The 12,000-nt window shown below is 40.5% G+C and overlaps 1 protein-coding gene across 15 annotated transcripts in view; it reads right to left on the reverse strand.

Moving 5' to 3' along the window:
- Nucleotides 1–11,742, reverse strand: part of LOC141573586 (U3 small nucleolar RNA-associated protein 18 homolog) — a 43,308-nt gene extending 31,566 nt beyond the window's left edge. For 9 of the 15 annotated variants that reach the window (XR_012499408.1, XR_012499409.1, XR_012499402.1 and 6 more), the window contains exons 1-3: nt 9,255–11,742; nt 7,307–7,438; nt 4,956–5,023 (exon numbers count right to left, since the gene is read on the reverse strand). Coding sequence is in view for 3 of the 15 variants with exons in the window: in XM_074342535.1 (XP_074198636.1) it covers nt 2,005–2,039; nt 4,956–5,023; nt 7,340–7,438; nt 9,255–9,367; nt 10,991–11,023 (348 nt within the window). In the remaining 12 variants the exon portion in view is untranslated. Of the gene's footprint in view, nt 1–10; nt 1,681–1,909; nt 2,040–4,955; nt 5,024–7,306; nt 7,439–9,254 lie in introns of those variants that run through there. The other 6 variants (XM_074342536.1, XM_074342535.1, XR_012499404.1 and 3 more) reach the window with 6 other exon arrangements.
- Between the last annotated feature and the right edge of the window lie 258 nt (nt 11,743–12,000).

Genomic DNA, 12,000 nt, shown 5'->3' on the forward strand with positions numbered 1-12,000 from the left:
AACAAAGTATCATATATATGTTTTGTTTGAAACCACTGAAGTTAAATTTTTATGGTGATTACGTTTTTTTTGAACTCACTAATTCTTATTTTTTATTTATGTGTAATTAATTTACAAATGGTGACTGCATTTTCAACAGGGGTGAATTCACCCCATGTGGAGTTAAATGAATTATCTTCATAGGGTGAGGAGACAAAATCACTCTAATAATTTACCATAATAGGGTCCCCTCTCCACCAATACACATGCCACCATTTTATAATGGGGAAAATACCTGTGTCAGAGAGAAATCTGGTCATTGATATTTAATCAAAGCAAGTGCTGGGTACGCACTTGGTTACCACAATAAACAAGAGAGACAGTGATGAATTAGAAGGTAACTAGTAGGCCACTTTAGATAGGATGGCCAGGAAAGACATTTCTAGATGTCATCTGAGCAGAAAGGTAAGAATGAGTTGGCCACTGGCAGTGTCTGAAGAACAGACAAGCAGAAGAATGAGTAAGAGCAAAAGTTCAGAGGCAAAAACGGGTCGGCATGTACAAGAAACAGAAAGAAGGCCTGTGTGGCCTGAGTGAGGAATAAGAGGAAAGGTATGTGATGAAGATGCAGGCAGAAGCCAGATCGTGTGAAAGGCAGTGTAGACTGGGGTAAGGAATTCACAAATTTTCAGAGTAGTGAAAAGTGACACAACATGATGTTTTATTTTTCAAAGATCCCTCAGGTTACTGTAGAAAGAGCAGTTTGGAAATGGAGAGTCTAGTCACAAAGCTGCAGTGCACTGGGTGAGAGATGACAGCAGTAGAAACTAGGCTGGTACCAACAGAAAGGACAAGAAATGCAAAAGGAGAAATCAAATCAGATTCCCAAGATTCCTGGGGACATAATTTAATCTTATCCATCACTTCTGCAAAAGGAAGAAACCTAACATAAATATTTATCAAGGCAAGATGACAGCAAGCACATTTAATCCCCCAGATAAAGGGAGTCAACACATTTGTAACTGGGAAGCATATTGGATTTCAAAGGTAATTAGCTAGAGAGGTCCAGTTTCACTGACTCTCACTTTTAAGATTCCTTTAGGAGGAGTGGCTGATGTGGATAGGAAATTCCCAGTCCTTTGCAACAAATCATCTTCATCCTCTTCACTTTCATCTAAGTCAAATAAACCCACAGGCTGATCTTTAGAATCAATGAGATGGCCATTACCTACCCCAAACATCTATAACTAAAACTTCAACTCCCAGTCTCCCAACCTCAATCATTTTATTTAACCTGCAATTGGTAAAAGTAAAACAGCAAAAGAAATTTGAAGGAGACGAAAATGACGACAAAGACCTCAATATATATGGTTAAAATCAAAGCCTAACTCTGGAACCAAAGACACACATTCACAGATGGTGACTGAAACAACATGAAATGAAATAAAGTTGTAATAAGAGTCAGCATTTAATTTAAAAGGAGAAATTCAGATTGTGGCAAAATTGGCAACAGGGTGAACAGCAGATCTAGCTGAACAACTCACATGGAAAAGAACTAGAACTTCTAGGTGACTGAGAGCTCAAAGTCAGCAAACCGTGTATCTGAACTCCAAAGAGAGGTAACAGGGCTGCTTTTCCCCTGGAGATGACTGATGGTTCCAGGAAAGAAGGCTGAGACGCTAAGTAGAGTTTTTAAAACACCTGTAGGGTTAAGGAGGCAAAAACTAGCATCAAAGCCCTCTAAGGTTGGTAAATGGTCTGGCAAACCAGTAGGCTTTGGATTGTTGCCACAAAAGAGTAACATAAAATTAAAGGTGAAGTCAAAGAATTATGAGAAAATCTCCCAGCAGCTGAAACCCAGCTTTGAATCCTCACACTCCCTCACTAGAATAAGATGCTCAGGGATTGCTAGTGCTCCTTGGCCACCTACCCACAAACAAATGCACAGATCCTCTGGCCAAAGACGTCACTGTCCGAGACCTCTAATTAATCAGTAGTATTGTTCTCCAGTGAAACATAACCAGGTCAATAATGACAAGGCACGGCAACTTGACCTGAAACTAAGGAAAAATACGCAATTTTCATAGAAGATCTAGATAATGGAATTATCGGACACAAACTTTAAAAAGATTATGTTTAAAATTCATAGAAGAAGAGATCAGACTTGTGGTTACCAGAGGCTAGGGGGTAAAGTGAGGGGGAACTGAATGAAGGCAGTCAGAAGGTACAACTTCCAGTTATAGGATAAATAATTACTAGGAATATAATGTACAACATGATAAATATAACTCTGCTGTACATTATATATGAAACTTGTTAAGACAGTAAATCTTCAGACTTCTCATCAAGAGGAAAAATATTTCTTTTCTATTTCTTGAATTTTGTATGTATGTGAGATGACAGATGTTCACAGAACTTATTGTGGTAATCATCATGCTATATATGTTATCATCATGCTATATACCTTAAACTTACAATACAGTGCTGTATGTCAATTATAGCTTAATAAAACTGGAAGGAAAAATAATAATAAAAAATAATTTTATGTTTAAAATTTTTGTTTAACATATTCAATATAATTAGAGATAAGACTCAGAACTGAGCCAGAGAACTAGACTATCTAAAAAAAAGAACCAAATGGATACTTTAGAACGGAAAATACAGTAATTAAGATTAACACCAATTGGATGTTTTTAACACAATATCAAAATTACGTGAAGAGTGAATCAGTGGTCTGGAAAAAGGATCAGAAAAAAAAAAATATCCAGACTGAAGTACAGAGAGCAAAAAGACAAATAACACAGAAAACAACACAGAATATATATATATATATTTTAAATTTAACATACGTGTAACTAGTATTCCAGAAGGAAAGAAAAAACAAAAACAGTATTTGAAGACATAATAGACAAGAATTTACAAAACTTCAAAGAGCACTATAAAGACCAAGCAGAACACAAAGCAAACTAAAAAGACTGAGGCAGGAGTGGAGGGAGGATTAAATTAACAAAACAGCAACAATAAAACAATCCATAATATTAAGAAATTACTACTGATTTCTGAAGGTGTATGACGAAAGCATTATAATTATGTTTAAAGGGGGAAGTACTTCTCTTTTAAAGATACTCGGTGTAGTATTTATAGGTAAGAATACCAACATGTTGGAGGTAACTGTGAAGCGGGGTGGTAGTCACCACTCTGCCAGTAAATACACCCTGGACAAGTCGCTTCGAGCTTTTTGAACCTGACTCCCCTCATCTGTACCATTAAGGTATTAGACTTGATATCCCAGATGGTAGCAGACTGGCTCACTGTCGACCTAATCCATTTCCTTTTTCTCCTGGGCACAAAGACAAACTGTATTTCTTGGTATTCCATGCAGTTAGTGTGGCCTCATGACTGAGTTCTGGCCAATAAAGCGCAGGTGAAAGTATCATGCACCACCACCAGGACGGGCCAGTGAAGACCTCCCTTGGTGAGCCCCGCTCTCTTCTCCTATAGTCACATCTCGGGCAACTGTGGACGACCCAGCCTGAAGAGGGCAGAACCTCTGTGAACCTGGGTCCCTGAAATAGAGCATCACCTTCCCACTACCCCAGTTTTATGTTTACTCACATAAAACAAATTCTCCTGGGATCTGGGAGGTTTTCTGCTTCAACAATGAGCATAAACCTATCTTTAATTACACGGATCTAAAATGTTGTTGTTCTATGAATGCAGCATTCTAAAATGGATAATAAAATTATATTTCAACCAGGAGAGCAAATTGGTGACCAAGGATTGAAAACTGTGTCATGTAAAAACAGGTTAAAAGACAAGAGACGATTAACATATTTAAAAATGAACTTGGAAAGACATTTCTCAAATAACAAACAGTTTATATGAAAGAGAGGTAAGATTATACCTCTTCAAAAGGTAGGACTACAGAATGTAGGGAGATTTAATTTCAAAATTGTAAAAAAAAAAAAAAATTAGAACAATTAGTTCTTAAAGAAAAGAGGAGAAGGGGAAGAGATACTCCAATAAAGAGTACAACATTATTTGAAATATTTAAGCAGAGGCTAAATGATCATCTGACAGATGTTGCAGAAGAGGTTCTTGCAGTGTCAGGCCACAGCACAAAGAGTCCCTCAACCTCTAAAAGTATCTGGTCAGAAACCAGAAGGTAAATTTCTACTTAATAACAAACAGAGTTTTCTAACAGAATTATATAAAACAACTGGCTCTTTGTAAGGGCTCCCTATTCTTGAACACCATGAGGACTGACAGTGGTGGGGAGAAAGGAGGGAGAGGTAACGGTGGAAATCAAATAGAAGTTCATCAGGTATCAAAGATGCTAAGAAAGGAGCTCCTTCATTAAATGGGAAGATATACTCTAGAGTTCCTCAAGAATTTCAAGGTCAATTCCAACTCTAAAATTTATAACTCCAAGCACTCAAATCAGATCTTGGCCAAATCATCCATATTTAAAATATCTAAAGTCAAAGATCAAAAAAGCAGAAAACAGTTTTGGAATAAGACAATCTTAAAATCTAGAGTTTAAAGACAGGTTTTTATAAAGTGAGTAATCATCTGGGTCTGACGTGACATATACTCCTTTGAAAGACATTCCATTTCCTAGAGGACAGCTACATTAGCTGCCATGTATGTCTTCAGAAGGGGCTCTGAATCAAGAAATACTACTACTATTCATTTTTACTTAACCCTATGCCATAATGCAACATAGTTCTGTTAAGGAAAAAACTCATAGAATTCATCCATTATTGTCTTTACAGTGGATAATACGGTATTAAAAGCCTTACACTATTGTGAAAGGGCTTCCCTCAGATGAATGGTAGACTATAAAACCAGACATTAAAAAAAAAAGACATATTTCAAACACCAGCTATTAATGAGCCTCATAAGAAAGCTCAAATTCACAACAGAACAGGAATAGGGATCTATTTATTAACTTAAACAGAAGTGTCAACACTCACCATCTGAAGATGTTTTCCATCTATTGGTCTCTGCCCAGGCAGGTACTCCCCCCATGGCATGATGGAATCTAAGCAAAGACATTAAAAAAATTTTTTTATAGTAACCACTGTATTTTCATAGAGCTTGATACATTTAAAGAGTACAGGACAGGTCACCCTTGAGAGTTATGTACAGAATCTCTTTCATAAAAGTTATTATCTTTAAGAACAGAAAGATTACTCACACAAGGCAGTCCCAACTTGCCTGCCATGAACTTCTAACCATTTAAGCTAGTCCTAGATACATACTTGTTGTTAATTATTTACATCTAGTTATATAGCTGCCTTATTTGCGTATATCAAAACACCAGATCTTGGCACTAAGTAAAGAAGTCTCTTTGTAGTTATACATCAGTGCTACAGCACACAGAGTACACAACAGTACAACAGAGCACGTCTGAAAAAAAAATGACTAGATGAGTAAAAGACACAGAACTGTACCACGTATCTTTTGAATACATGGGAGCATTTCACATAGGAAAAAGTAACCTCAAGAGAAGCATGACAGTTACATTCTGCAGGGCTGGCCTATGGAAGAGCGCCAACAGTCATTTTCACTGTTTAACACAGAAATACAGACAAGTCCACCAAACTAAGACCACTAGCCATAACTAACTAGAAAGCTGAACAAAATATACGAAACTATTCTCAGAAACTGGACAACAGGCAACACAGGACCATGATCCATAAAAGAAAGGAAATAAGGTGAGCCCTGCCATCACTGGGACTTTCGCCTCAAAGCAATTTTTTTCTTTTTTAATGGAGGTACTGGGAACTGAACCCAAGACCTCGTGCACGGTAAGCGTGTGCTCCACCACTGAGCAATACCACCCCCCAACCCAGGGCATTTTTATAAGACCCTGACAAAAACGAAGGAGAAAAAGATCAGACTTGAAAGAAGGTGAGACAACAGGAATTTGAGGGACAGTCAACTGCAGAAAGAGCTCCAGAAATCTCTGTATAGGGGTCCACAGACACTTCTGCAGAATACTAAGCTGCACTCTTACGGGATGAAATTCCGTGAGATCAAGTAAAGAACTACTAGGGAGCTGTAAGTTGCGCAGAACCTCACCTCAGACACTTGAGTTCAACCTGTCAGAAGGAAGGTCCTTATTGAACACTCAGGGCATTCAGAAGAGATCCCAGAAGGGTCATACCCTAATAATGGGGCTAAACCAACCTAGAATAAATGCTACTCTAGAAGAAAGCTAAAAATATATCTTGAAAAGACCAAACTGATCTCCGACTCAATTAACTGCCTGCCAAGGCAAAGTTCAACACTAAAAGCAAAAAACAAAATCGACACTGAACAACATTCACGCTGCCCAGAATCCAGTCAAAATTACTAGATATGCAGAGAAGTGGAAAAACATGAGCCATAACTAGGAGAAAAAGCAGTCAGTAGAAACACAGAAGTGACAGACCTTACAGAATTAGCACACAAGGACTTTAAAATAGCTAATACAAACACTGAAAGGAAGTATTGAAAGGAAGTATGAACATAAGAAATCATAAAAGGAAAATAAGAACTAAACAAAACAAAAGATCTAGTTGGAAAGATTTCCTAAAGCTAGAAAATATCTGAAATAATAAATGCACTAAGTAGGTTCAACAGATTCAAAAGACTACATATTATATTACTGTATTTATATAACATTCTCGAAAGGGCAAATCTGCAAGAACGGAAAACACATCAGTTGTTGTCAGGGGCTAAAGGGGTTAGAAGATGAGAAGGGCTGACTACCACAGGGTATAAGAAAACCTTCTGGGTGAGGGCAGTATTCTGTGTCTTGATCCCATGTGTTAACTGTCCTGGTGCTTACATAACTGTATGTGCTGAACAAAATTCACTGACTGATACTTCAAAAGGGTGAATTTCACTATATGTAAACTATACCTCAACAAACCTTTTTTAAAAGTGCAAGAAATATAAAAAATGTTCTCAATACAAACAAAAACAATATTTTAAAATGCTTTTAAAGATTTGTAAGTTTGAATTAAAAGTATCAATATAAAATCATTATTTCAAAATATGTATTTCCCAGCTCTGTTCAACTAAAAGAGCCTAGAAGTTGTGGAATAGAGATGGTTTACCAAATACCAATGGACAAGTAAGTAAAAGAGTGTTATTGATTATATGTGGGTGGTGGGATTACAAGTTTTTTTCCAAAAAGTTTTTGTACATCCTTCCCAATACTAAAACGGAATCATGCTTCCAAATGCGCTTAATGTTTCAGTGGAAACCTGACTACCCAAGAAGCTGTTATGGCCAAAGACTGAGCAAATCAAAATAAGCTACTGGTTACAAGTACCTCTTGTTAAAACAAATGGAAAAGGACATTTACTCTTCTTTAAGTCTCTTTTGTAGCTCATCTTTTGAAAGTTTACTTTCAGCAGTATTTTTCATCATATCTTTCTGCAAACGATCGTTCATCATGTTAACCCTATAAAAAACAGAACAGCATGCTTTAAGTGACTTTTAAAGATTCAACATAAAAGTTGTTGCCTTTAGTATTTTGAGCAAACAATATAGGTCAGGATTTGTAAGATGTGGAACATCTCAATGCATCTTATCCATTCTTCCCCAAGCTAAAAAGAATCTCCAGTATTTCAGATCATCTAGTATATCCTTTGAAGAGTTAATATTTCAAATTCAGAATGATTTCTCTAGACACAGCTTATGCCATTCACCAAGATAAATTCCAAGTAAATTAGAGTTAAAAACATTTTTAAAAAAACTTTAAAAAACTGATTAAAGAAAAATATAGGCTAATATCTCTCTCTGAAGAACTTTTTACTGTTAAAAACAACAGCAAAAGAAAAGATTCACAAATTTCACTATATAAACACTTAAACATTCTGTGTGTCAGACAACATCAAATTAAAAGGCAAACAAAAAGCTGGGAGAAAATGTGCAATAAATGCGACATACAAAGGTTTGAAATTCTCAAAACATAAGGCACTGACGTACTAAAATCATTAACAAATAGTCTTATCCCGCCATTTGAAACAACATGGATGAACCTGGAGAATATTATGCTAAGTGAAATAAAACAGACATGGAAGGAAAATACTGCATGATCTCACTTAAATGCGGAATCTGAAAAAAGTAGAGTACAGAGAACCAAAGAGCAGAATGATGGTTGGAGGGGTGAGGAGGTGGAGGAAATAGGGAGCTGTTGGTCAAAGGGTACAAAGTTGCACATATGTAGGATAGAGAGCTAATGTACAGCATGCCTGTACTTAACAATACTGAATTGTATACTCATAATTCGTTAAGGTAGCAGATTTCAGGTGTTCTCACCACAAATAAAAATAGTAACTGAAAAAAAAATGAAATACTAAATAGCTTGACTACAGTAAAAATGTTCTACCTCTATAGCAAATCATCATAGTCTATACCTTAAATATACACAATTTTCATTTTAAAAATAAAAAATCAAAATGAAACAGTCTCCAGTAGACAAATAAATAAATACATCATAGAAAACACTTCTAAGAAATACCAATGACTAACAAAAAAAATGTTTTCTCAACACAAATTAAGTAGATATTTCCCACCCATTAAACTGACAAAGTCTGAAAAAAGGTAAATCTTTATTTTTTAAAATGAAGTGAACGGACACCTTTCCTTGGGAAGGTAAACTGGTAAAACCTCGGGGTCAACCTGGCTGTCTTTACCAAGAACCATAAAATTGTCTGCTCTTTGAGTAACTCTACCTCAAACTTTCTTAATAATTTAAGGAATGGGGAAAAGTTTATGCGTAAAGATGCTCAATATCAACTTACTAAAAAGAAAAATAAAATGCTCGCAATACAATACATTCTCATCTATTAAAGTACACACTGTGCATGCTAGCTGGTTTTTTTTTTTTTTTTAGCCTTTTCTCAATTTCAGACACTGCATTAAGAGCTCTACATATACTATTTCATTTAATCCTGAGATCCTTGATATAGCTACTGTATTTCCATTTTACAAACAAGAAAAGGTAGGTTCTAAACTTGCCCAGGATCTAGGAACTAGCCAAATTAGGTGGCAAACTCTCATCTGACCCCAAACACTGTGCTCATAGCTTTTCTATATGGCGTAGGAGAGAGATGTATGCCAACATGTTAACAATGGTTGGGACTATGAATAACTTTTCCAGTATTCTTCAAATCTTCACATAATCATATATTCAAAAAAAGAATTTTCTTAAAACTGCAAAATCACTTTTAAAGTATCCGGAGAGATTCCAAGAAAAAACTTAGGCAACCTACATCTCCTCATCTTCATCTTCTTCATCCAGCCAAACTGGCTTCTTTTGAGGTGGAAAATCTTCTTTTGCTTCATTCTCCACTTCTGAGTCACCTGAGTCTTCCTGTACCTGAACCTAGGGAAGACAAAATGCCCACAAGCACTGAGTTTCTCATATCCTGTGGTGGCAGACACTCACACCTCGTAGTTACTATACAGCTTGCAGCATGCTTTGTTTTCATGGCCCTCTGAGGAAACAATGGGATTCAATGGTACCACAGCAAATGCTGGAGACAGAAAAGAAAAGGAGATTAAAGAACGGCACTGCATGCTGGACATGGAAGGGAAGATGGAACTGCCAAGAAGAGAAAGTCAACTTGCTGAAAAGAAAAGACCAAGTAAGACAAGAACAGCAAAAGGTAAGCTGATGGGGGGGGGGGGCAGGAAAAATCACAGAACTACAGAAATCATGGGACCAGAGACAGACTTGCATCAATACAAAATAACATGACTGTCATAATTAAATCCTATTTCATATTCTTAGAATATCTCTTCCCCACTTTTCTAAACTGTTCTTGACCCCCTACCCCCTTAAGAAACTACACAATCAAAACTGAATCCAGACCACAGAATACCCCCTGACTGAACTGGACCTTGAGTCAAGTCAACTTAAACTTTCCCAAAACTATACAACAGAAATGTCCAAATGATTTCTATTTGCTCCACTACTGGCCTATGAGCCCAACAAACCCCACCTCACTTAGACTGGCTCTTTTCCTGACTAGGAAACTTGTCACACGGTTCAGCGTTTTCCCAGTCGTATTTCTCTATCTCTCAGCTAGATTCTGTAACCTCTCCCATAAGCACCCAAAGGTGGTCTGGCAATCAAATGATACTTGTTAGGTCCACAGTCATTTACCAAACTGAGTATTCTCAGTAAGCCTATGCTTGCAACCCTATGAAAAATTTCACAGACCATACCTCTACACACACTTATCTCCCTTTCTCAAATGCCTTTATTTTTTTTCTCTTCAGCCCTTCACTAACAAACTTGAACTTTATCTTCTGCCTCTGCTATTAGAACATAACCTCCAAAAAGGCAGGGATTTTTTCAGTTTTCATCCATTGCTGTTTCTTCTCCAGTGCCTAGAACAATGCCTGGGACTCCCCATCGTGGAAGAAAATCCAAGTATAAGACAAAAAAGAAAGAAAAAAGAGGGGAGCAAAAAATTATAATCAATCAAGCAGGGACTTCATTGCCAGGAATGAAATCTGGCACTAAGAAGGCTCACAAACATTTGTTGAACAGTCGTTCTAAAAAGCTAGCCAGTCAACTACTTTGAGAGGCTGTTAAAACACAAGACTCCCAGGCCCGTGCCCTCGAATTCTGATTCCACAAACCAAGTGGAACCCCTGAATCACGGCAAGGTATTGAGGCAGGCAATGGAACGACCAAAAGGGAAGGAACACTGAGCCTGGGGAGAAGATTGTGAGGCTGAGCCACGAAAAGATGCTCACAACTACATTTCGCTAAATAAACGTATTGAGCGCCTGCTGCATAAAAGGCTTAGCCGCTCCCTCGGGGGCGGAGAAAGGCGCGGCCTCCGCCCTCCGGAGACTTTCCATCTGGCACCCCTCGAGCCCGCGTTCCCGGCTCCCTCCCACCTGAGGGCTCCCCGGCGCCACAGGTCGCCCAGGCTCCGGCCCGGAGGCTCGCCGCCCACCGGGCGCCCAGCCCACGCGCCGCGACCTCCCTCACGCGTCTCTCCTCCGCCGCCGCCGCGACTGCCATCGCAGCAGCCGCTGCCCGCGGCGGGGCCGGCGGTTTCCGCTGGGATGAAAATGCAGACTTTCAGACCGGCCCGCCTGGCCCCATTCGGGCTCTCCGGTCTGGCTTCATTCGGGTCTTGCGGGCCGGTGTTGCTTCCGCTGTCCAGTCAGCTCTCATTCAGCTCCTCCGTTCCCGCGCCATCTCTCAGTTTAAGAAGGAACGCAGGCGCTCACGGGGAACCTCACTGCGCGTGCGCAGCGCAGCTGAGGCGAACGGGCCACAGCCTTTACCCGCCTGAGCTGCGAGGAAGGGAGGAAGTATTCCAGAGCTCGGGGAACGGAGGGGCCGCACGCGCGCCGCGCCCTGCCTGCCTCTGCGCGGGAGGGTGGAGAGGGGAAGGGTCGGCCCGTGTTGCCTCGGTGCTGTGGGTCCAGTGATGTCCCCCTCGCGCGCGCCGGGGCGGCGAGGCGGTTCCGGCGTGCTGTGATTCCCCTCCCCCCCGCCCGCCCCTCCGGCGGCGGGAGGCAGACGGTGCGCTGCCCAGGCGCGCCCGGCAGAGACCCCCCAACCCCCGAACTCCCCCCTCGCTTGGGGCGGCCCGAGGTGGGGAGGGGCAGGCGGCGACGGCCTCCAGCTTCCCCCGGGCCAAGCGGCAACTGCCGAGGAGCCGGCGGCGGGCGGAACCGCGGCTGCCGCTGAGGAGGCGCGAGCCCTGGTCAGGCCCCGCCCCCCCCACCCCAGCCTTGTACCCAACCATGGACTGAACCCAGAGGCCCCTGGTTCCCGCGTTAGGCGCGGCCTCCCGTGGCCTGGGCACGTTGGTCAGTAGGGCCTGGACCCTGGGACTGCAGGGGTCAAGGGGTTGGGGTACTGCGTGTGGAGGAAGGGTGATGGGGTATGAGGAAGAGAATGGTGGAGGCAGAGTAAAGGGGAAAGTTACAGAGCTCCGCTGGGCCAAGTGGTTAGTGGTGGCAGGTGGGAGTGTGGCGGAGTGATGG

This window comes from Camelus bactrianus, chromosome 16, assembly GCF_048773025.1.
Source record: "Camelus bactrianus isolate YW-2024 breed Bactrian camel chromosome 16, ASM4877302v1, whole genome shotgun sequence".
In the NCBI taxonomy this organism is placed as follows: domain Eukaryota; kingdom Metazoa; phylum Chordata; class Mammalia; order Artiodactyla; family Camelidae; genus Camelus; species Camelus bactrianus.